This window comes from Scyliorhinus torazame, chromosome 13 (assembly GCF_047496885.1).
Source record: "Scyliorhinus torazame isolate Kashiwa2021f chromosome 13, sScyTor2.1, whole genome shotgun sequence".
NCBI classification, from domain to species: Eukaryota; Metazoa; Chordata; class Chondrichthyes; order Carcharhiniformes; family Scyliorhinidae; genus Scyliorhinus; species Scyliorhinus torazame.
Genome location: NC_092719.1, coordinates 56,135,649 through 56,162,342, shown reverse-complemented (window position 1 = coordinate 56,162,342; position 26,694 = coordinate 56,135,649). Strand labels below are relative to the sequence as shown.

The 26,694-nt window shown below is 47.5% G+C and overlaps 1 protein-coding gene across 13 annotated transcripts in view; it reads right to left on the bottom strand.

Moving 5' to 3' along the window:
* anks1b (ankyrin repeat and sterile alpha motif domain containing 1B) overlaps window positions 1–26,694 on the bottom strand; it is a 1,303,035-nt gene that overhangs the window by 252,670 nt on the left and 1,023,671 nt on the right. For all 13 annotated transcript variants that reach the window (XR_011934063.1, XM_072471544.1, XM_072471547.1 and 10 more), the window contains one exon: window positions 8,038–8,206. Coding sequence is in view for 12 of the 13 variants with exons in the window: in XM_072471544.1 (XP_072327645.1) it covers window positions 8,038–8,206 (169 nt within the window). In the remaining variant the exon portion in view is untranslated. The remainder of the gene's footprint in view (window positions 1–8,037; window positions 8,207–26,694) is intronic.

Here is a 26,694-nt window from a genome sequence, read left to right as displayed (position 1 = left end):
CAATTTCTCCCACCTCTGGGTATATGCTGGTGTGGTAGCTGTACTGAAACAGCTTGGCTAGGGGCGCAGCCATTTCTGGAGCATAAGTCTTTCATAGAGCCAGGATCTTGTCAAGGTCCACAGCCTTTGCTGTATCTGGTATCTTCAGCCCTTGCTTGATATCACATGGAGGAAATCAATTCAGCTTAAGAGTGGCATTAGTGACACTGGGGATCTCAGGAGGAGGCTGAGATTAATCATTCACTCGGCACTTCCAGCTGAAGACAGTTGCAAATCCTTCAGTCTTGTCTTTTGCACTGACAGGTAGATTCTCGAGGACATGGTCAAGCAGGTTTCCTCTCTTGTTGGTTACCTCATCGCTTGCTGCAGTTTCAGTCTGGTGGATGTGTCCTTCAGGATTTGGTGAGACTGAAGCCCTCTTGTACGTGGGCATTGAAATCCTCCACCCAGAGTACATTCTATGCCCTTGCTATTGTCAGTGCTTCTTCCAAGGGCCGTTAATTATGTATTACAGATTCATCATCTGAGGGAGGGAGTTACTCTATCATCCACAAAGGAACAGTTTGGGAGTCTTACTCTTGGGAAAGGATATGCCAGCCACAGATTTCTAGGTCTATCAGAGAAGCAGTGTTGTTGTAGATTTAGAATTTAGCTCATTTGGGATGACATATTGCAGCTTTATCATATGGCATCCCTCGAGTACTGAATAATTCCAGCTGCTCTGCCTGTAGCTCAAAATGGCCCAGCTGTCAGAACTTGTATTGTGGCCACAGGTTTATAGCAAGCAATTGAATGTGATTGTTATGGCATTAGTCAGGATTCCAGGTCCACCTCAATTCAGGATGTAATGTGCAGATTGGTCTCAAAGGCTAGTTAATTTATTCATTCCTACCAAAGTATACAAGGAGCAGTTGAACATTCAGCAGAATTGTGTGTTGTTACTTATTTTGCCAGTTGACTATACCCACATGGAGACTTAATTATCATCGGCCAATATAATGGCTTATGTCAGCCATAAGTGCTTTCACTCCCTCAGTGAGCATATAGTGTGTTAATGCTCAGAAACAAAGACCTTCCTGACGTTTGACAAATCATCATTGATCAACATGACATTCATTCGTAAACAGTTATGTTTTCCTGGGTCATTTCCTTTGTGTAACCAATTGCGACATTGGCTTTTGAGTTGTGCTCCATGACCCTACTGAAGCATTCTTAAATGACAGCTGTGTAATTGAATAATCAAGCACATCAGTCAACTCAGTCCATCATTATAATTTAAACATTTCCTTCACGCCTTTATTACCAAAAAATTATTTGCGTTGTGCTGCATTCGGCAAAAACTTTGGATTATGAAAACATGACGGAAGATTACTCTGTTCAGTGCTGGAATCACTTTATAGGAGAGATGTGATAGCACTGGAAGGTGCAAAGGAGATTTACCAGGATGTTGCCTGAGCTGGAGAGTTCTAGCTATGAAGAGAGACTGGATAGTGGGGTTGTTTTCCTTCGAGCAGAGGAGACTGAGGGGAGACATGATTGAGATGTGCAAAATTATGAGGGGTATAGATGGAGTAGACAGGAAGAAACATTTCCCCTTGGTGGAGGGATCAACGACCGGGGGCATAGATTTGATAAGGGGCACGAGGTTTAGAGGGGATGTGAGGAATAACATTTTCACCCAGAGGGTGGTGGGAGTCTGGGATTCACTGCCTGAAAGAATGGTGGAGGCAGAGACCCTCATAACATTTAAGAAGTATTTAGATATGCACTTGCAATGCCAAGGCATAAAAGTGCTGGATAATGGGATTAAAATACTTAGGTGGTTGTTTTTGACCAGTGCAGACGTGATAGGCCAAATGGTCCTTCTGTGCTGTCAACTTCTATGACTATGAGGTACATGCTAGAGGTACTGGTTTAAAGGAGCTAAACCAGTCGACCTGTGAGCGACATCCTCACGTTGGCAAGAGAGGTTAGAGGCAAATTTATTGAGCAATATTTTATTTGAGGAAATGTCACATGCCAATATCGGTTTGTGAATTTAGAATTAAAATTTTACGAAAACTAACACACTTATTTATGGTGGTACCTCTCTCCTCTCTCCCCCAATTCACCTCTGACAATAAAGTGAAGGGAGCTCATTGGCTTCTTTCTCACTCAGACCGAGTCCAACCGATCAGTTGCTGCTGCCACTGTTACTTCTCTCCAGTCTCCAAACCTCCTGGGCAAAACTTCCTCTGAAGTTCCGTATGCCCCAGCTCTGAACTCACATCTTTCCCTTCTATCTCTCTTATCTCCCCTCATGCCCTCTCCAAGCTCATCTTCTTCCTGGGACCCCATCACCTCCTGCTTCCTTGACCTTATTCCCAATGTTCTGCTGACCACACAACATCCTTCCTGTTATTGTGCGAGCTGTTATTGATAACAGTTCTCTCCGTTCCAGTTCTGTACGTCTCTCCTTTAAATCACCCCTCTCCTCAGGCAAAACCCTTTATCAACCCCATCCTTGCAAATTACTGCCCCATCTCTGACCTTTCCACTCCAAATTTCTTGAACATGCTATAGACTCCAAACCTTGTGCACATTTTTCTTGGAGCTTTATGTTTGAATCCCTCCAATCATGTTTCCGACACAGTAACTAAATGCCTCTTACCAAGGTCACCAAATGACAGTCTATGTGACTGTCCCGCCTCATCTTTCTTGATCACTCTCCAGCCTTTGACATGGTGGACTAAACCCATTTCCTCCAATGCCCCTCCACTTTTTGTTTCTTTTTAAAATAAATTTAGCGTACTCAATTATTTTTTTTTCCAATTAAGGGGCAATTTAACGAGGCCAATCCACCTACCCTGAACATTTTTGTGTTGTGTGGGTGAGACCCGCACAGACACGGGGAGAATGTGCAAACTCCACACAGACAGTGAACTGGTCCGGGATCGAACCCGGGTCCTCAGCGCCGTGAGGCAGCGGCGCTAACCACTTCGCCACCGTGCTGCCCTTCCCCTCCACTATTAACGAACTGGGTAGGACTGCTTTCACCTGGTTCCATTTGGATCTATTTAAATCATGGCAATGATTTCTCCTCACTCTGTGTCACCTCTGGTGTCCTCCAAGGATCTATCCCTGACCCCCTCCAACATCTCATCTAAATATGGTCTCTGGTGATATCATCTGAAAATACAGTATTAGTTTTTGTATGCTGACAATGCCTCACCACCACCTCTCTCACTCCTTCGCTGTTGCCAAATTCTCAGACTACTTACTCAACATCCAGTTTTGGCTAAGCAGAAATTTCCTTCTTAGATCATCGATCATAGATTCCAATTGAACTTTGGAAAGATCAAGGCCCCTCCACAAGCTCCATTCCCCAACTGGTGACTCCATCCTTCTCCCTGCTAACTGTTTTGAGATTGAATCAGGCCTTTCACAACATTGGTGTCACATTTGATCCATAAATGAAATTTCAACCACATATCCATGCCATTGCGAAGATGCCTATTTTCATCTTCATAATGATGTCCCTGTCTGAACGCATCTGCCGCCGAAACCCGCTCTTCTGCATCCCATGCTTAACCCTCCATGAACTTGAGGTCACCAAAAATGTTGCTGCCCATGTCTTAGTTCACGCACCTCCCCGCCACCTGTTACTCGGGGTCATTGTCTATCAGTACCTCAATTTGAAAATCCTTCTTTGTGCTTTCAAATCTGTCTGTGGCCTTGTTCTTCTCTATCTCTGTGATGTTCTCTCCCACATTACCCTCCAAGATATGTGTTCATCTAATTCTGGTCTCTCGAACATCTCCAATTTCAATCACACCACCATCGATGGCCATGCCTTCAGCTGCTCTTCTGCATCTGAGCCTTAAGCTCTGGATACCCTCCCTTTCACGTTAAGCTATTGCGTAAACCCAACCTTTTAGATCAAGCTTTTAGCTAGCTCCCCTCGGTGGCTCAATGTCAAACTTTAATATATAACACTCATGTGTAACTCCTTGGGATATTTTATTTTGTCAAAGGTGTGATATAAACACATTGATATTATTGCATATAATAATACCACTATCACTATGTAGTCAGGATGAATCATATTTTGTATTAGCCAAAGCAAGTCACAAAGAATAAATCGGTGGGGGGTGGGTACAAAAAATCCTTGAACCCAGTTTCATTTCATTTCACGGTTAAAGAGATTCTTGAAGCACACAGACACACAAATCTGATAAATCAATTGGAATTTTACAATTATGCCCTTCTATCGAATATCATGGAATGTTTTACTCCTAAGGACTCACATAATGCTGACATGGTCTTCTCAAAGCCCTTGTGATTCCAATTGTGATAGCAGAATTGATGCCTAAAGGATTCACATTCTTGGATTAGTTGTGGTATGTAGGGGGCATTTAGTCAGAGTCAAATGGAAAGTTTAGGAGAGGTGGACAGGCTAGAGAGTGGATAAAGAAGTGGTAGATGGAATACAATGTGGAAAAGTGTGAGGTTATACATGTTTGTTGGAAGAATAGAGACATAGGCTACTTTCTAAATGTGGAAAGGTTCGGAAGTCTGAAGCACAAAGGGACTTAGGAGTCCTGGTTCAGGATTCTCTTAAGGTTAATATGCAGGTTCAGTTGGCAGTTAGGAAGGCAAATGCAATGTTAGCATTCATGTCGAGAGGGCTAGGATACAAGAGCATGGATGTACTTCTGAGGCTGTGTAAGGCTCTGGTCAGACCCCATTTGGAATATTGTGAGTGGTTTTGTGCCCCGTATCTAAGGAAGGATGTGCTGGCCTTGAAAGGGGTCCAGAGGAGGTTCACAAGAATGATCCCGAGAATGAAGGGCTTGTCGTACGCGGAGCGGTTGAGGACTCTGGGGCTGTACTCAATGGAGTTGAGGAGGATGAGGGGGGATCTAATTTAACTTGCAGAATACTGAGAAGCCGAGAGAGTGGATGTGGAGAAGATGTTTCCACTTCAGCCAGAGGGTGTGAATCAGCATGAGCAGTTCAGTAAGATGTCAAGTACACCCTGCCACACTGGGGACTGGACTAGACAGGAAAATCCTGGCTTACCTGTCTTGCAGGTTTCAGATCTTAATACTGCAAACATACATCATTTTAATTTAAGAATTCCCTTTTGACTTGAAATAAAAATAAACTTTCCACCTACTTCACTCTTTGCGCTATTAGCTGATATATTAGGCAACAGATTTGTTTCATTGTTGATTGGGCATCTCAAAGCTTTTCACTGGCAAAGTGCTTTATCAAACTGCATTTACGATTGTAATGTTACATAGTCAAAATATATTAAAATGACCAGATAACCAGTCTTAATGGCGTTGGTTGAGAGACAATGTCACTAGGATGTTGGAAGATGCCCTATTCTTCTTCAAATAGGTCCATATCTACTTGCTGGGGCAGACAGGGCCTTTGTTAATTGTCTCATCTGAAAGGCAGTGCATTGGAGGTGCAACACTGGAATGCCAGCCGAAACTTTGGGTTCAGGTCTCTGCAACAGGGCACAAGCCACAATTTTCTGTTTTAGAGGCAGGATTGCTGCCACTGAACCACAGCGGACACCGAACAAGATAAAATTTAAGCTGCTCTGTGACAGCTTTTTTGATGACTCAGTGACGTTGGATCATAGAAATCCTACAGTGCAGAATGAGGCCATGAGGCCAATCAAGACTGCACCAACCCACTGAAAGAGCACTCTACCTAGACCCACTCCCCTGCCCTATCCCAGTAACCCCACCCAACATGCACATCTTTGGACATTAAGGGCCAATTTAGCATAGCCAATCCACCTATCCTACATATCCCTGAGGAAACCCATGAAGACACAGGGAGAACATGCAAACTCCACACAGTCATCCAAGGCCGGAATTGAACCTGGGACCCTGGCACTGTGAGGCAGCAGTGCTAACCACTGTGCCATCGTGTCACCCACAGTCGCTTTGCACACAAAACATCATGTGAGACCCTGTTAAATAATCCAGTTAGTTGAAATTGCTTGACTTCTACAAACCAGATAGTACATATTCCCTTTCAGACTCCATGGGCGGGATTCTCCAAGCCTCCCCGCCGAAACCGCGATCAGCGCGGGGGCGGAGAATGGGCGTCAAACCCGAGATCGGTTCCGACGCCGCTCCCACGATTCTACGGTCCCCTCATGGTACCACCCATCGAGAACTGGGCATGGTGGCTGTGGACTTTGGTGGGGGGCGGGGGATCATTCACGGGGGGTGGGGGGGGGCCTCCAGGATGGCCAGGCTACCGATCGGGGGCCATAGATCTGCGGGTGCGCGTCATCTGGGGGGGGGCTTATGTTTTTGGTGCCGGTCCGTGGTGTGGGCCGGCCATGTCGCGTGGGGCGGCTGCCGCAGGCCGCCGCCGTGCATGTGCGCAGACCCCCGACCCCCGTGCACGTGCGCAGGGCCCCGTATCGGCAGCCGGAGCTGCGAGGAGCACTCCGGAGCCCTGCTTGCCCCCTGCAAATCGGAGAATCACCCTGGACTCTCTCCAGGTAAGTCCCGAGTGATTCGCCCGCATCTTTCCGCGAGGCCCATTATTAGAGAATCCCGCCCATGTGCCTTTGAAACTGGTTCATTTAAAGTTGCACATGCTGTTTATCATGCAATTTCGAATTACCAACCACTCTTATCATTTTTAAAGAATGTATCATATATTTTTGAATTTGTCATAAAAGTAACACTGTGGTCAACTATAAAGCATGTAAAACTAAATACATTGTATAAATGCAAGTTATTGTTGATCAGAAGTTAAAGTGGAAAAACACTAAATCTATCGGGCAGTATTCTTCGTTTCTGAGACTACGTGTTGACGGCGATGCTGAATTTGTGGACTTTCACGACAGCAAAACTGGCGCCAAACATGGATTGATTCAGCAACTGTGGAGGGGCTAGCACCGACGCTACATAGAACACAATCGATTCCAATGAAAAATGGTGTGGGATTCGCCGGGTTCAATTGACACTCAGGAGGCTGACAAGCTTCAGCCGCAAATACACATTACACTCCCCACACACACACACTGGGCAGCACGGTAGCATTGTGCACAATTGCTTCACAGCTCCAGGGTCCCAGGTTCGATTCCGACTTGGGTCACTGTCTGTGCAGAGTCTGCACATCCTCCCTGTGGGTTTCCTCCGGGTGCTCCGGTTTCCTCCCACAGTCCAAAAGATGTGCAGGTTAGGTGGATTGGCCATGATAAATTGCCCTTAGTGTCCAAAATTGCCCTTAGTGTTGGGTGGGGCTACTGTGTTATGGGGATAGGGTGGAGGTGTTGACCTTGGGTAGGGTGCTCTTTCCAAGAGCTGGTGCAGACTCAATGGGCCGAATGGCCTCCTTCTGCACTGTAAATTCTATGATCATCCCAGCCAACAAGGTGGCACTGGTTGTGCTGCAGCATGCCCATATGGGTCGGCTGGGGCCAGAGGGCACATAGGGGGGTGGCCTAGGAGGACACCAATATGACCCGTGGCCCGATGTTCACTGTGGGCTGTCAGCAGCGTGCGCAGCTGCATGGCTGCCTTTCTGGATGCGGCAATCGTGTTCTCTGTCCGTCCACCCCGACCCCACCTCCTGGCCACTCTCGGCCCTGACAGAAATCCCCCAGCCAACGGCATAACTGTCAGAAAACTATGGCGATGTTGGACACTTTTTCCGTACCCCCCCCCCCCCCCCTCTCTCTCTCTCTCCCTCAGCAACCAAGTCGCAGGTTTCATGATTTTTAAAAATACAAGTGAACCTCACCATCGGGAACTTAGCCCATCTGAGACGGAGTATCGCGGAGGCCCCGAAGAATACTGACTAATGATATGCAAACGGTGATTACAGTATGTGCGTTCCGGGTCGCATTGACCCTGCTGTTGAGGTGACGGAGTATAGCGATTTGGCGTCAAATCAGTGCCCACCGTGATTTTAGCGTCAGAACCTATTCTCCACCCAATTGCGTTTCGCAATTTCGGCGTCAGCCAACGGAGAATCCCGCCCATAGTCTTTCACTTTTCCTGAGCATTGTCTTACCTATTAGGTCACTCCCCTCTATCGATCCAATGGAGTAGTTGGCGGGGCTAATAGGAGGCGTGGTGTTAACGCTGGCATAGCCTGCAGATGAACTGACCTCTGACTGGTCATACAGATGACTTGGCCTGTATACCTCCTGCGACGAGATCAGTGAAGTGCGTTGCTTAGGCTGAAACAAAAGAAAGTTAAAACTGTAATAGAAAGTCTTGAAACACTTTTCATTGCATCTCTCTTTTTTTTTTGTTAATCTGTGGACAAATTGAATTGCGAGAGCCTTCAACCAGTACTTTGCAGGTCTATTACCCTTTGTACATTTTTTTTGAATGGAGCTCACAGCCGTTATTATTTAGCACAGATCCCTCGAGGTCTGGTGGTGGGTGGGGTACTTCTGATTTCTGTCCTTGATTGCCTTCCAGCTGCACAATAGTGACCTCTACATGGTGTCTGGCTATGCTGATGTTGTGAGATCAGGAACTAACTGAGTATGGACGTAATAAACTTGTGTCTCTACTACCTGTTGTTACTGTATGTTGCACTTTCACCTCTGCTTTCTGTAATATTTTATAAAGCACCTTGTATTATTATAATTTGGGCTCACCAGCATGGAAACCAGCCTCCAGAAAATTCAACTTTTGAAGTTCATAGAACTTACATACAAGTTCTCCCACCATTTCTCCGACATGGATGATAAAAGAATTCCCATGCAGAATCTTCAATGGAAAATGTTGCAGGCCAAATGACATCATTAGTGCAAACAATATCAGGACATCCGAAAAAAAAGAATCTTTCAAACCTCTGCCGTTCTGTGGACTCTTCGGTCATGAGAGGACCTGCAGAAGATGGTGAAGTCCCTTTGAATAACGAGGAGGTGACCACCACCATTAATGCAACAACTACTTTGGCATAAATATGTAATGAGCGCAGATTGAATGAATTGTTTCCATTACTTAATCTAAATACAGCTCCGCAACAGGGGAAATCACATCCAAACCAGATGAATACTATAACCAATGATTCACCAACAATTTCTCAGTTTTAAAACAGCGTAATCATTGCAGATACATAAATGTTGCTGCAATATTGAAATATGATGGTGGCAACAGAACTAACTGACATGCTCACCATAAATGTCTGAATTGCAATGCTTGCAATTAACCATCAAAGCAAATAACAAAGAATAAATCAGAGGGGGAGGCAAAAAAAATCCTTGAATCCAGTTCGAGCAGTACTGAAGCACAATTCCCTTTGGCTGGACTATTATATAACATTTAACAATCTACAAAAGACTTGAAGCCTCAGAGATGGTGTTTGCAAAATTGGTTCATTCAAAGGGAAGCATAGAAGAAAATAATGAATGCTATACATTCTCTTTCGCTTTTCATTATGGCTGGACAAATCATAGATCATAGAATTTACAGTGCAGAAGGAGGCCATTCGGCCCATCGAGTCCGCACCGGCTCTTGGAAAGAGCACCCCACCCAAGGTCCATACCTCCACCCTATCCCCATAACCCAGTAACCCCACCCAACACTAAGGCCAATTTTGGACATTAAGGGCAATTTATCATGGCCAATCCACCTAACACGCACATCTTTGGACTGTGGGAGGAAACCGGAGCACCCGGAGGAAACCCACGCACACACGGGGAGGATGTGCAGACTCCGCACAGACAGTGACCCAAGCCGGAATCGAACCTGGGACCCTGGAGCTGTGAAGCAATTGTGCTATCCACAATGCTACCGTGCTGCCCGTTTCTTCCAAAGAATTGTGAGACATGCACATTGCAATTATAACTCTTGCTGTAAACCGCCTGTAATTTCCAACAGGGATTACGAAACAATGGATAACTTTTACGGTGTGAACATATGGCCATTAAAATTAACTAGCTGGACTAGAACCAAGCCATTGCGAGTGAGATCTGTCACTGACTAAAAGTCCTCCATAAGCCATCACCTGTTGCTAAGCAAACAATGCCTTTAAGGATGCCTCTTTAAATTTGACATGTCTTATTACACATGTGAGGAATCAGTGGATGTAAACGACAATCAGGGTAGATTTTGTGGAGTGTAGTTTATAAACTGCATTAGGGCTTTGCAAATGAAGAAGTCATGATGACAACAATGTGACTGGGTTATTTATTTTGTGTTAACCATCCCAGTTTCTTTGCACTTTTATTTATTTACTTACATAATGTACATATAGGCTCACTTGTTTCAGTTAACATTTTTAAATTTTGCTTCCAGGCATTTTCTTTTTTAAAAAAAATATTTTTATTCTCCTCCTTTTTCACATTTTCTCCCACATTTACACCCATCAACAATAAACAATAATCAGCAAGATATGTCAATCCCCACAATAACAACGATCCCATCCGCCCACCAACCCCCAAACATCAGCCCGCATGTTTACATAAACAAATACCAAAAAGGAATCAGGGATTACCCACAGTCACCCTTAATCTACACAGCCCCCCCCCCCCCCCCCCCACGCCCCCCCCCCCCACCCCCAACTAATGTTCGATGTTATCCAGTCCTTGAAAGTGCATAATAAATAGTGCCCATGATTGTAGAACCCCTCCAAGCTTCCCCTCAGTTCGAACTTAACCTTCTCAAGGGTCAAGTATTCCAACAGGTCCCCCCGCCACGCCAGGGCACTGGGTGGAGAGGCTGCTCTCCATCCCAGCAGGATCCGCCTTCGGGCGATCAACGAGGCGAAGGCTATGATATCTGCTCCCGTTTCCAACCCTGGCTTGTCCGACACCCCGAATATGGCCTCCTGGGGACCCGGGTCCAGTTTCACACGCACCACCTTGGAAATTACCCGAAATACCTCCTTCCAGTACTCCCCTAGCTTTGGACAGGACCAAAACATATGAACATGATTCGCAGGCCCCCCCTCTCAACGCTCACACACATCCTCTACTCCTTCAAAAATCGGCTCATCCTCGTCCTCGTGAGGTGCGCTCTATATACCACCTTCAGCTGTATCAGCCCCAACCTCGCACATGAGGTGGAGGCATTCACTCTCCGGAGCACCTCACACCAGACCCCCTCCTCTATAACCTCTCCCAGCTCGTCCTCCCACTTTGCTTTGATCCCTTCCAGTGGCGCCTTATCCTCTTCCAGAATAGCTCCGTACACCGCTGACACTGCCCCCTTCTCCAGTCCCCTTGTCGTCAACACCTCCTCCAGCAATGTGGAGGCCGGTTCCTCTGGGAAGCTCTGTATCTCCTTCCTGGCAAAATCCCGAACCTGCATGTACCTAAACCCTTCTCCCTGCTCTAGCCCATACTTCGCTTCCAGCTCACTCAATCCTGCAAACCGACCCCGAAGAAACAAATCTTTTAGCGTCTTAATCCCCTTCTCTTCCCATTTCCGAAAACTACCATCCCACCTCCTTGGCTCAAATCTGTGGTTCCCCCGAATCGGCATTTCCCTTGACCCTAAACCCAACCCGAAGTGTTGGCGAAACTGCCTCCAGATTTTCAATGAAGCTATTATTACCGGACTCCCTGAATATTTCCACGGAGCTATCGGCAGTGGCGCTGTTGCAAGTGCCTTCAATATGGCCTCCCCCCTGCACAAACTCTCCTCCATTCTGACCCACTGAGAATCAACCCCTCTGACCCAGCTCCGCACTTTCTCCACATTCGCTGCCCAGTAGTAGTACAACAAGTTCGGGAGACCCAGACCCCCTGCCTGCCTTCCCCTCTGTAGCAGCACCTTTCTCACTCTGACCACCTTCCCTCCCCATATGAATGAGGTAATCCTTCCCTCAATCTCCCTGAAAAAAGTCTTTGGCAGGAAAATCGGTAGGCATTGAAAAACAAACAGGAATCGCGGAAACACATTCATTTTAACCGCCTGTACCCGACCCGCCAGTGACAGAGGAAGGGCATCCCACCTTGCCAGATTGGGTTTCACGCTCCCCACCAAACTAGTGATGGTGTACCTGCGAAGCCTCCCCCACTCCCGGGCAACCCGCACCCCCAGATACCTAAAATGAGTCCCTGCGCTACGGAATGGCAGCCCCCCCACCCCTGCCCCCAACCCCGGCCGAGAGACCACAAAGTACTCACTCTTGTCCAGGTTCAACTTGTACCCCGAGAAAGACCCACATACCCGCAGTAGCTCCAATATTCCTCCTATCGACGCACTCGGCTCCGACACAGACAGCAGCAAGTCGTCGGCATATAAGGACACCCTATGCTCTACCCCCCCCCGCACTATTCCTTTCCATGCTCCCGAACTTCTCAATGCGATGGCCAACGGCTCAATCACAAGTGCAAACAGCAGGGGGAACATAGGACATCCCTGTCTAGTCCCACGGTGGAGAGAGAAATATCTCGAACTGATATTATTTGTGCGGACACTCGCCTTCGGTTCCTTATATAATAGCTTTACCCAGTTCACAAACCTTGGTCCAATCCCAAAACGCTCCAGCACTGCCATCAGGTACCCCCATTCTACCCGATTAAACGCCTTCTCGGCGTCCAATGCCACAACTACCTCTGTTTCTTTTCTTTCCGCCGGTGCCATAACAACGTTCAAAACCCTCCTAATGTTCGAAAATAGCTGCCTCCCTTTCACAAACCCCGTCTGATCCTCCCCTATCACCTTCAGGAGGCACTCCTCCAGCCTACCCGCCAGTACCTTCGCCAACACTTTTACATCCACATTCAGAAGTGATGTGGGCCGATACGACCCACACTCCGTCGGATCCTTATCTTTTTTTAGTAACAGGGAAATCGATGCCTGCCCCAAGGTTTGCGGCAACACCCCCTTCCCTATCGCCTCCTCAAACATCCTCACCATCAGGGGTGCCAACCTATCCTTAAATTTTTTATAATATTCCACCGGAAACCCATCCGGCCCTGTCACCTTCCCCGACTGCATCCTCCCAATCGCATCCTTTATCTCCTGCTCCACTATTGCTCCTTCTAATGTAGCCCTGTCCCCCTCCCCTAGCCTAGGGTACACCAACCCATCGAGAAATTCCTGCATCTCACGGTCTCCTCCGAGTGGCTCTGACTTGTACAACCTCTCATAAAACTCCTCAAAAACCTTGTTAATCAGCACTGGAGCCACCACCAACTTCCCTGCCCTATCCTTCACCTGAAGAATTTCCCTTGCCGCTGCCTCCCTCCGGAGCTGACCTGCTAACATACTGCACCCCTTGCTCGTCTCAGTTGGTGCACCGCCTTCCTGGTGGACAGTCGGTCGAAGCTTGCCTGTAGTTCCTTCCTCTTTTCCAGCTTTGCCGGGACCCCATCCTCTGCATACCTCCTGTCTACCTCCAACATTTCATCTATTACCCTCTGCCGCTCCAACCTCTCCTCCTTATCCACCCTAGCCTTAAACAAAATTACCTCACCTCTCACCACCACCTTTAGAGACTCCCAGACGACTGCCTTCGACACCTCACCCTTACAATTGAAACCTACATATTCCTTAATTACCTTTTCAATTTTCTCACAGAATACTTGGTTCCCCAAAAGCCCCACATCCAGTTTCCACCCCGGTCTCTGCGCTGCCCCCTTCTCTAGCACCATATCCACCCAATGTGGAGCGTGATCTGACACTGCAATTGCAGAGTATTCCGACCCCTTGACTCCAGCCAGCAAAGCCTTCCCCACTCCAAAAAAGTCGATCCGCGAGTATACCTTATGGACCGCTGAGAAAAACGAATACTCCCGTTCCCTTGGGTGCAGGAACCTCCAAGGGTCCACCCCTCCCATTTCCACCATTAGCCCAGCCAGCGCCTTCGCCCCCCCCTGATGGGACCAGCGAGCGCGGCCGTGATCTGTCCAACCTTGGCTCCTGCACCAGGTTCCAGTCCCCCCCCCACAATCAGCTCATGCGTGTCTAAGTTGGGAATAGCCCCAACCACCTTCCTCGCGAATCCCACATCGTCCCAATTGGGACCGTATACACTTAACAGCGCCACTAATCTCCCCTCCAATGCCCCTGTCACAATCACATATCTACCCCCCTGATCTGCCACCACCTTCTCCATCTGGAAGCGTACCCTTTTGCTGACCAGCACCGCTACCCCTTGAGCCCTTCCATCAAATCCGGAGTGAAACACTTGGCTAACCCAGCCCTTTTTAAGTCTCACCTGGTCCTTCACCCTCAAGTGAGTCTCCTGCAGCATTGCTACATCGGCTTTCAAACTTTTAAGATGTGCAAGCACCCTTGACCTCTTGACCGGACCTCCTAGCCCTCTCACGTTCCACGTGATTATCCTTACTGGGGGTCTCTCACCCCCCCCACCTTTTTTATCCACCATCACCATACCACCGGGCCCTGCCCCATAAGCCTGACCCGCCCCTATCCATTGTTAACATCGAAACCCTTCCCCCCCTCCCAAGAACCCCCCCTACAAAAACATCCCCCAACATCCCTCCCTCCACCCCCTCTTGCTCGCCTCGTAGGCCCATTGAAGCCTGCTACCCAGGCTCCAACGTCCGCAGTCCTCCTCTCACCTCACCCCCGTTCACTAACTGACTCTAGTTAGCTAGCGCGGGTGGCTCCCCCCAGCCAATACCTCTTGCCCCCTTCCGCGCAGTCCCAGAGAAAGAAACACCAAAACAAACCCAACAATCCAACCCCTACAATTCACTAACATAACATTTAACCGTCGCAACACAGAACGCCATTAACTTGAACTCTGTAACAATGCAAAGAGAAGTAAATTTCAAATTTAAGTAAATACAAATCAGTAAAAAGAAAGTTGTAACATTTGTACATTTGTACATTTTCCAGCCGCTCAAACACAGTCCACAGTCTTTCTTCCAGTTCCGCTCTTCACGTCTGTCCCAAGCCTTCTGCCCTCACGAATGCCTCAGCCGCCTCAAAATAAAAGTCTTTGGCTTTATATGTTACTCTCAACTTCGCCAGGTACACCACACCAAATCGCACCCCCTTCTTGTACAAAGCCGTCTTCACTCGCCCAAATGCCGCTCGTCTTTTTGCCAACTCCACCGTCCAGTCCTGGTAGATCCGAACCGCAGTACCATCCCACAGCACCTCACGCTCCTGCTTCGCCCAGCTTAATACTTTCTCCTTCTTGCAAAATTTATGGAAGCAGATAATTACTGCCCTTGGCGGCTCGTTCACTTTGGGCTTCGGCCTTAATGACCGATGAGCTCGGTCTAGCTCATACAGGGTGGGGTTCTCACCCTCCCCCATCAGCTCCGCCAACTTCTTAGCAAAGTATTGCGTTGGCCTTGGGCCCTCTGTCCCTTCGGGCAAGCCCACAGTTCTCAAATTGTGCCGCCTTGAGCGGTTTTCCAAGTCTTCTAGCTTTGCTCGGAGCCCTCTGTTAATCTCCACCACCCTCCGCAGCTCATCTCCCATCGAGGTGACCTGGTCGCTGTGTCGTGTCACGGCCTCCTCCACCTCCTTCACCTTCTCGCCCTGCTCTCTCACCTCGGCCAATGCCTTTGCCACCTCCACCCTGATCGGGCCGATTGCCTCCTCCAACAATGACCTCACCACGACCACCATCTCTTTCCTCAGGATCTCCATGTGCCTCACCAAACGTTTTTCCAGCTCCACCACCATCACCTCGGTCATCTTCTCCACCGTAAGTAGTGCGGTCCCGCCTTGCAGTTCGGCTTCCGCCATCCTGTCAACACTTTTGCTTTTGCTCGTCTTCTCCTTCGGCGGCGAACCCGCGTTTCCTCCTTTCTTTGACGCTGCTTTTCGCATCTTTTAGCAGCTTACTGTTTTTTATCTTCTTTCCTTTCTCCTCTCTCCCCCTTCACTCTCCTGCCCTTCATCAATCTGACATTCTTCTTTTTTGAGAGAAAAAAACTTTTACCAAACTTCCATGAATCTTCTTTCTTTCTCCTCGACATTCACTTGGGACCAGGCTTCAAACCTTCTTCTTCCTAGGTGGGAGCCATCCGACGTGGAGCAGTCTCCCTACATGGCGCTCGGGCCTGCTGCCTCGACCTCCCTTCCAGGCATTTTCAATGGGAGTTTCTTGGATTTGCATACTCCAAAACCACGGCCAGACACAGTATGTGACATCCCATGGGGACTGTCATGTCAGATTAAGGCTGGATCCATTCAATCCATTCTATAACATCCGACAGAAAGTTGTATAGAACATGATTCTTTTTTTGAAATGGGAAGTTACACATTGAAAGATAATATAAATGAACGAAGAAAATGTTTTCCAAGATTAAAAATTGATTTTGACTGTATTTTGTGTGTGATATGATTGATACTTGTAAACACAAATAAGGTCCCAAGTTGGTGGAGGCACAAGCCACTGAGCTTTAAACATATACTTTGTATAAATGCCCAGCTCTTCCTGAATTTAATGAAATTTGATCTTAAGTTGTTACTTATATAGACAATTTCATCTATGCATTCCTAGATCTACAAAACTGCTGTTCAAATCCTGAGGTAAAAGGTAAAGTCGCCATAGTCCCAGTGACCACAGGCTGCTTTATTCTGTGCGAGGGAAAGCTGACTGGTGGTGATTGAACCTGAGGATCACCACACCTCAGGCGAGGGGCAAGCTTGAGAAAGCGAGGCCGTCATAATGGCATACCCTACTAATCAATGGGAGTTTGCATTAATGAACTTGAAATAGCTGAACTTCTCGTGATTGTTAAAGTTGCTTGGTTACATTCACACTCAGAGTGAAGGGAACAATAAGAAAGGGAACAAATAGAAACAAGTAAATAGAAACACATAGGCCAGGATTTTCTGTTGCTTGGGCAGGCACACGTGAGAGTGCACGCAGATAATCAAGCAGGCAATTTAGCACATTAAGGGGGCAATTTAATGCAAACTTACATGGCCCATGTGCCGATTGTCCCGGCCGCCTTTAGGCTTTAGGTGCACCTTGATCCAGGGCAGGATGAAATGTCAAGGCTGAAATAACATTTTAAAAGCTCTCTGGGGACTGAGGTTTGTGTTTTATTGTGCTGCCTAGGCACACTTTGTATAGGTTTTCCTTCACCCACTGAGACAGCTCTGCCGCGCTGACCACCGGGAGGGCACATTGGAAGTGCCAGCCCGCACCCTCTTTTTTTATTGGTGCCTGCCCTTTCCCAGCGCGTGCTTCACACTGGCTGAACATTAATTGGCCAGCCAGCGTGAAATTGTGTTCCAGGGCCAACCGTGGTCGGAAGCGCAATACGCGTCCATTTCAAGGCCTGCCAAGTGCAGGTGCTCCGACGGGTGAAACAGTCAAGCCATAGAAAAGGGGGTGGCAAGTGATAATGAGGCAAGAAGTTAAAATACCATGTACCTAAAATTTCTTTCTGCACGTGCCAAGTATTCATTGTTTTTATATTTGATCTGTATAGAAAGTGTGATCTGTGGATAAATGGGAAACAGCAGTAGAAGCAGCAATAGGATGGCGGAAAGAATAATAATGAGGGGAACTGATCATGATTTGACCACTGTGGCAGGACATCAATGTTGCATGTTGCAAACATTGAACTCTTAAAGATTTGAGGAAAAGAATAATGGGTTGGATTGAGTGCTCCCCTGCTAGTGGTTGAAGGTGGGGGGGGGGGGCTTGCGTGGGTTACAGAGCTGCTGAGCATTCAATCGGCTGGCAGCTGTCTTAAGGCGGACCTTCATACTGAGAAAGGGGTGGAAGCCCTGCCTTAAATAAATTCAAGCTGCTCCTGATGTTAAATTGCCTTTAAGAGCTGAAAGGACCATAGGCATCCCCCCCCTCCCCTCATCACCCCTGGCTACCCTGGATATTTTAGCCAAAGAATGGAAGCCATGGAAAATCCAGACCATATTAAGAATATGAATATTTTCATACTCAAGTATGGTACAACTTGTCAGGACTATTAGTAAAAAAGATCTCTCCTCGTCTACCTTACCGGACTCCCCATTTTCCCAATTCCCTTGGGATCCAAAAACCAGTCTAGATTCCCCAGCCAAGGGAAATATGTACTCGGTGCGATCTAGCCTGTCAGGCCCTTACGGGTTTTGGATACTTCAATTTCAATTATACCATGTCTCATCCATCCAACTAACCACATTTTCAAAAAACAAGATACCCCCTTCATAAAGCCAGATTGACTCTGTTTAACAGGATGAAGATTTTCTCGGTGCCCTGCACCCACTAATAATAGAATCCAATATTTTGCCTAAGACTGATGCAAAGCTAATTGGACTACAGTTTTATGGTTTCTCTCTTCCTTTTTTAAATAGCAGGGTTATATTTGCTACCTTTCAATCCTTGGGATCTGTTCCAAAATTTCTGGAAGATCAAAAGTCCATCCACCACCTCTGCATCTCCCTCTTTTGAAATCCAGGTTGTAGCACCATCAATACGAAGCGAGGCAGGTTGAGGTAATGTCAATTGAAGGCTTTATTAAGCAGAACTTTATCCCCAGCAGCGTGGTTACAGAATGCAGCTGCTGAGGGAAATGGAGGGAAAAACTGGGTTCTTATACCGGCATTTCTGGGTGGAGTCCAGTAGGTGGCAGATCCTATCAGGACCTGGCATCCCTCCACCAATAGCCTGTCGACACGTGATGTACCGTATTACCCCTAATACATACCACCACACAGGTAAACACAAAAATGTATTGTTGCTGGCTAACAAGATATTTGTTTAATAAAATTAAAGCACATTGGAGAGGCATGAGTATGTTTCCTTCTTTCTTGTCCAAAAACCCTGTCTGATCTCGCCGGTTCCTTTGACACAACTAACCACTCCTGCCTCCTCAACAGTCCTTCCTCATAGTTTAACTCTTACCTCTGCTCTGAAATGATTCAATGGAGGAGTTGGTTGCTGCCTATTTGCTCCGGTGTACCTCAGTGACACAGCCTGGAACCCACTGGTGGTGATTCATTCATTCATCGACTGAAGTTTCTGTCCCTATCCAGTCCCCCCGTCTCGCTTCCTCCTTCTCTGTTTTAAAATAACTCCTCCTTAATCATGCATGCACATCCCAAACTGTTCATTCCTTTCTTTTTTCCCATTTTCAGTGTTCATTCTTTCATTTTCATGGTGCATCGGACATTTTCCTACATATGAGAAATGGTATTTAACTGTAAGCCACTGTCATACGCAACAGTTATTGAGTACTGCAAGTGGGCAACCCATTAGCAGCCATCCAACTCCTCATGTCAAAAGCAAGGCAATCAAATCAATAAAATGATCACTCCAGAAGACTTAGAATTTAAAACAAATGAAGAGAATCTTGCCAAAATCAGCTACTTCAAGTAGTACCCATATGTGTGCACAGGTATAATGGCACTCTGCGGAGTTCACAATATATTGCCTCCTAGATCATAAAGCTTTGTGAAAAAGCAGCGTAGATCAAATTATTCAAATTCGAGTTATGCTGACAATATAGCCAGCTAGGTAGTTCTCTTAGTTAGGCAGCACTAAATGCAAATTCCACACAAAGGTTTCTTCTTTTTAAGTGGTTAAATTTAATACACTATGCATGTGACAGTCTGCAGACTTCACACATTCAACTCTTTCAATACTAAATGTTGTCATCTTTGGACCATGAAGGCTTGTCATCTGAGGCTGACAGATTTGGAAAATGAAATGTTCCCACATTCTGCCTAACTATTATTCTTGTAGCAAAGTCTTTGCTCAATAATATTTAGGCACAGTGCAGAATTTCATCCACAATTATTTCAGTTGAATTTCAGTGTCAACAACATGCGTCTCACTGATGGCAGAGCTCTGGTTATCATTCCTTATCTCTTACTGGCACTCTCTATATGAAAATATTAATCCTAATTAGTGCTAAACCTGGAAATGTTTTTTTTTTCTGTGAGCTTAGATTAATTTGGATTTAAGACCATTAAAATTGCTGGAAAGACAACTGGTCAGATAAGATTCAAACCCGACTTCCGGTGGCGGCTATGAGGGAGTAGGTCGCACATTTGGTGGCTCCCGTTTCGGTCGGACTTTTGGACCTTCTCCCCTGACTTTTTTTTGCGCTTTTGAGCGCGGAACTGGAAAGCAATAGTACTCAGGCACAGGGCCCATACAGAATTGTATGGACCTAAGAAGCCGGAGGGACCATAAACAGCAGAAGAAGTGGTCGAGTAAGGTTGTGAGAGAGACCAGCATGGCTGGTGTTCAGAGCAAGGAGCCAACAGCCCAGCCCACAATAGAGCAGCTGCTGCAGGCTATGCAGGAGGGCTTTTTGGCTCTGAAGCGTGACAACTTGGAACCGCTTCAGAAGTCGATTGATCAGATGGGAAAAAGGCTGGACGATCAGGCTGAGAAGCTCCAGCAGTTGGAGAAGTCAGTGGAGGAGCAGGCTGACTTTCAAACGGTGACGGATGTGGAGATTCGGAGGCTGAGAGACCAGCAAAAAGTGCTTCTGGAAAGGCTGGAGGACCTGGACAACAGATCTCGCTGGCAGAACGTGAGAATCGTGGGCCTCCCGGAGGGGACAGAGGGGCTAGGCGCTGTCTCATTTGTGGAGGGTATGTTTCAGAAGTTGCTGGGGAACGAGGTGTTCCCGTGCCCGCCGGTGGTGGATGGGGCACACAGAGTGCAGGTGAGGCAGCCGCGACAAGGGGGTCCCCCACGAGCGATGGTGGTACGCTTTCACAGGTACCTGGACAAGGAATGGGTGCTGCAATGGGCAAAGAGCACACAAAGCTGTATTTGGGACAATACCACCCTGCGTGTGTACCAAGATTTGAGTGCGGAGGTGGCCAGGAGGAGGGGAGGCTACAGGCAGGTGAAGGAGATACTGTATAAAAACAAGGTGAAATTCGGGCTGCTTTTTGCGGCGCGACTGTGGGTTACGTATAAGGGTCAGCACCACTATTTTGAGGAACCCGAAGAGGCGATGGACTTTGTTAAGAAGCAATGGCTGGCCCTGAGCTGAGGACGTTTGGACTCATGTTAGAGCTTTTAAGTATATGTGGTGTCACTCCCGTTTTGGGATGTATCTTTTATTTTGATTATTTTTGCGTGCTTTTTGCGTAGTTTACCTGAATGTTTCCTGTTTGAGCTCTTTGCTTAGTTGGAGTTTGGCTGGGGGAAATTAATAAAGAAAATAGTTAAAAGGGTTGGGTTAAAATGGATGCTTCAGAGGAACTTTGTGCTATCTTTTTCTGTGTCTGTATGGGAAGGACTGAAGGGTGCCTGTTATTTCTTATCTCTTTTTTTTCTTGTTTAACTTGAATTGTGCTATTGTGGCCGAAGGGGAGGCAGGACAGGGTAGTTTCTAGGGGAGAGGTGGGAGAGGGTAGAGTTTCAGATGTCTACAAGGAACTAAAGGGAGCTGAGGATACGCAGATAGAGGACCTGAAGCTTAAGTGGGAGGAGGAGTTCGGAGGGGTGGGGGGAGCTGGAGGACGGTCTTTGGGCAGAAGCCCTGAGCAGAGTAAACACGACCGCAACATGCGCCAGGCTCAGCCTGATCCAGTTTAAGGTCGTGCACCGGGCCCACATGACGGTGGCCCGGATGAGAAGATTCTTCGGGCTGGAGGACAAGTGTGCTAGATGCGCCGGAGGGCCGGCTAACCATGTACGCATGTTCTGGTCATGCCCTAAACTCAGGGGGTATTGGCAGGGATTCGCAGATGTCATGTCCCGGGTATTGAAAACTGGGGTGGTAATGAGCCCGGAGCAAGGGTAGAGTAGAATAGGGGGATATTGAGGCAGGTCCGTGCGTGAACAGAGCCGTGGTTTGCACTATGTTTAATTTGTAATTTGTGTCTTAACTTTTTTTTTTGTACTGTACAATGTCACTTTTTTTATATGCCTAAAATACCTCAATAAAATTGTTTGTTAAAAAAAAAGATAAGATTCAAACCCACGGGATTCATTGAGGCAAGCACATTGCAACCAAGCAGAAGGGTTACCCATAACACTGGAGAAAATGCGTATACATATATATATATAATATATCCAGCTGTTGCATGTGATGAGGCAAACAAGCTGCTTCCCAGCACATTGCAAGTTGTCATTGGAGGGCTGCTCTGTATCATCTACAAGGCAACACCTGAGGGTGGTTTAGTGATGACTCCCTATTTAATTCCTTATCCTCCCAATGGAGTCACAAATGGTTTTTACTTCTCAGAGCAGCAGCAGCAAAACTGAGGGCAGGAACTAACTAAGGTTTGGGATTCAACTTCTTGTTTGAGGACTCCATCACACCAAGCATATTTGGCATAGGCATTAAATTTTGCTGAGCCAATTTCTCTTGTCACTTTAGGTACTTACAACATTTATGCTGCACTGATAAGTGATGTTTGAGTCCTCTCATGCGACAGAGGACACAACCAGCATTTATCAATATGACAGAAAGGTTGCCAATACATACAGCGACACGAGAAATTATCAAACCAAAATATACCGCATATGCCAAGTATCAAGGAATAGCACAGAATGTTGAAACCAACAAATGGATGGGAGCATTACCAAGAATATCTTGAATCAGGCAAGAACACTGCGGTGTTCTGTCACTGAAGCATTGGTCACTTTGTCTTTTCAACATCAAAGATTGGGGGAAGGGGGTTGACTGTTTTGCAGCTTGCATGACAGTACAAAGATCAGCAAGGTTTTGCATTGAAATTACTCAACCATACATCATCGAGACCTACGTAGGAACAGTGCTGCAAGGGTCTACTCTCCCTTGCCAGGGATGCTGGTGTAATATCCCGCACAGGACTTACAGGGTGGGAATGATTATCTTACCCGTGGTTCTCGGAGAGTACAAACTCTCCTGCTGAGGGGCGGGGGAACTCAATTTAGCATTGTATAAAAGGTCGACCAGTAAGGCCCTGAGCAGAAAGAGATCCAGTGGGGATTATATACCATAATTGTAAATAAATCAAAAGTTCTTTATTTTTCCCGGGGTGTACTCCCCGTGTCCTTATAAAAGCTGGAATAGTCCGAAGAAAGTGATGGGGGAAGAGTGTCAAAAAATAAGCATAATATAACTTACAAATGCATATTATATGCAAGACATTCAATATATTACAGATATTCTATTTGTGTTGCTCCTGAACATAATTTACAAGGCACAAATCCCAGGAGATGTTTCTTTTAGGAAAAAAGACAATGGGAATTTAAGTCGCATGAACTCTATTAAAAAATAAGCCTTGAGAATGATCTAAGCTTGGTGATGGTACAACATTTAGAAGATGACCCGACGACTGCACAGCCAAATGAGCCCTGCACTCTATTGTGTTCAGCACCACACATTATTCTTGTGCCTCATATCTGATCCTGCGGTCTTACAGTCTTCTATTTTTTCACAGTAAATTCAATGCAGTGTTAATGTAAGCCTACTTGTGACACTAATAAAGATTATTATTGTCACAAAACAGCAATTCTTTTTCCAAGTAGCTGTAGTAGAGTTCATTTTTAATGTATTAGAGGTAATCGCTCTTAGTGGCAAAACTAGAAACTGTAAGCCTAAAAGAAAAATTCTCCTTGGCGTTGTCTGATCAATTTTGGTTGATTGTTGCACACAGTGGCGAGCATCAGTGTATCTTGTGCTTGAAGCATTTTTTGCTTCATAACAAACAAGGAATTTTCACAAGCACCAGAATCTTATCTTTCTCCATTCGAACAATAACTTTCACTTGTATGTCCCCTTCCCAAGGGCAGTTAGGGAGAGCATCTTCAAAGGTTTTCTATCGCTGTGAAAGAAGATGGTATTCGTGGCCTGGGTAAAGGATGGGCTCAAATCTTCATTGGCTAGTCCATGCAAGGGCTGAGCAAATTTGGTTTCTATGACGTTTTCAAGAATGCTGGCCCAGCCAGTCACACCCACATCCTGAAAACACAAATAACACAAACATACAAAGGCGCTTCGGCGATTCACATATGGGAAATAATGTCGAGTCAAGAAGGAGAGAAACCAAAGATTTTCTCCAGGTGATGAGTTTTTAAAAAGTATTGACAAGAAAGGTTGAAGAGGCAAATAGCTTTAGAGTGTGTGCGACCCAGGCTCCACTGTCTTTATTTATTCATTCATGGGATGTGGGCATCACTGGCTAGGCCAGCATTTACTGCCATTTCCTAATTGCCCCTTGAGAAGGAGAGACGGGGGACTTCTGGTGACGGCGAGCGGGAGGCGGCCGCACAATGGAGGGCTCCCGTTCGGGAACGGCATTTTCGGGGCATTAAGCCCGGTCCCAGGAGCCACGGAGGCGCAGGAAGCAGGGAGAAGGCACGGAGGAGGCACAGTGAAGGCACAGAAAAAAAAAGAAAAATGTCGAGGGTGAGCAAAAAAATGTCCGTTAAAAAAACAGCTGAAGGTCCGTCGGGGAGTGGAAAGGTCACCTCGGGGTCACCAAGGAAAATGGAGGCAGGAGCATCAGGGGAGGCCGCATTGCTTACGGCTGAAGAAATAACTAAGGTGATGGCGCGGAATTCGAAAAGCAGTTGGCGCAGATTGCAAAATGCATGGAGACAGTGAGGAAGGAGATGAGGGAGGTTTTGAGTGTGCTGGTGGAGGAGGCGGTTTCCCCGGTGAGGACGGAGATGGCGAGTGCAGTGGCGGAGGTGCGAGAGCAAGGGGAGGCGCTGAAGGAAGTAGAGGAGACGTTATTGCAGCACGGTAATCAACTTGCCTCGATGGGGAAGGAGACGCGGAAGGTGATGGATACTAACAAGGATCTGCGAGGAAAAATGGAAGACCTGGCGACAGAATTTGAGGATTGTGGGGCTGCCCGAAGGAGTTGAAGGACCGAAGCCGACTGAGTATTTTGCCGCGATGCTGGCAAAACTATTGGGGGAGGGGGAGGATCCCTCCCGATATGAACTGGATCGGGCTCATCGGTCGTGGAGGCCTGTACCAAAGGCGAGTGAGCCGCCAAGGGCAGTGACTCTGTGCTTCCGTAGGTACAGGGTGAAGGAGAAGGTCCTGAGCTGGGCCAAGCAGAAGTGGGTGGTGCAGTGGGCTGGAGCTGGTATACGTGTATACCAGGATTTTAAGGTGGAGCTGGCAAGGAGGCGGGCTGCCTTCAACCGGGTGAAGAGGACACTGTACATTAGCAAGGTGCGGTGCGGCATTGTATATCCAGCGAAGCTGAGGATGGCTTACAAGCTCAGGGACTTTTATTTTGGAACGGCGGAAGCAGCGGAGGAGTTTGCGAAAGCAGAAGGACTGTGGCAGAACTGACAAATTGAGGAATGGCCATGTGCCGATGTAACCTCATGACTGTATTTTCTTCTTTTTTGTATCACTGCGCGCGGGTGTAGAGGCTAAAGGAGCCAATGTTGTATATATTTTACAAGGGAAGGGACGGGACTTTCACTCGAAATGAGGGCTCTTTGGGGTGTAGGTGGATATGCGGGGTTGGTGTGCTAAAAGGGGATCTCTGGGCTTTCCTAGGGCTGGCAAGGGGGAAAGGGACCCGGGCGGGGGCCTCCACGTTGGCCGGTTTAAGTCGGCCAGTGAACGGGAGTGAGGTGGGGGAGGGGCTGCGGCCATCGGAGCCTGGCAGAACAGGGTCCGAGTGGTCTAGCCGGGGTGGAAAGTTTGGGGCAAGGAACTGAGGTTGGGAGGAGGAGTTTTACAAGAGGCAGTGGACAGGAGGAGCTGGAGACCTGTGGTGGGGGAGAGCTGTGTAAGGTTAAGGGTGACTACGGGTAATCCCTGATTCCTTTTTCGGGTTGAGGTTTGGGGGTCGGTGGTTGGATGGGATCATTTTTATTATGGGGATTGACATATCTTGCTGACTATTGTTTATTGTTGATGGATGTAAATGTGGGAGAAAATGTGAAAAAGGAGGCGAATTAAAAAAAACATTTTTAAAGAAAAGGAGGGACAGTCGGGAGTGTGAAAACAGCGCGAGAGGAGAGACAGCCGGGGGACTGAAAACAGCGCGAGAGGAGAGACAGTCGGGAGAGTGAAAACAGCGCGAGAGGAGAGACAGTCGGGAGAGTGAAAACAGCGCGAGAGGAGAGACAGTCGGGAGAGTGAAAACAGCGCGAGAGGAGAGACAGCCGGGGCATTGAAAACAGCGCGAGAGGAGAGACAGCCGGGAGAGTGAAAACAGCGCGAGAGGAGAGACAACCGGGAGAGTGAAAACAGCACGAGAGGAGAGACAGCCGGGAGAGTGAAAACAGCGCGGGAGGAGAGACAGCCGGGAGATTGAAAACAGCGCGAGAGGAGAGACAGCCGGGAGAGTGAAAACAGCGCGAGAGGAGAGACAGCCGGGAGAGTGAAAACAGCGCGAGAGGAGAGACAGCCGGGAGAGTGAAAACAGCGCGAGAGGAGAGACAGCCGGGAGAGTGAAAACAGCGCGGGAGGAGAGACAGCCGGGAGATTGAAAACAGCGCGAGAGGAGAGACAGCCGGGAGAGTGAAAACAGCGCGGGAGGAGAGACAGTCGGGAGAGTGAAAACAGCGCGAGAGGAGAGACAGCCGGGAGAGTGAAAACAGCGCGAGAGGAGAGACAGCCGAGAGAGTGAAAACAGCGCGAGAGGAGAGACAGTCGGGAGAGTGAAAACAGCGCGAGAGGAGAGACAGTCGGGAGAGTGAAAACAGCGCGAGAGGAGAGACAGTCGGGAGAGTGAAAACAGCGCGAGAGGAGAGACAGCCGGGAGAGTGAAAACAGCGCGAGAGGAGAGACAGCCGTGACATTGAAAACAGCGCGAGAGGAGAGACAGCCGGGAGAGTGAAAACAGCGCGAGAGGAGAGACAGCCGGGAGAGTGAAAACAGCG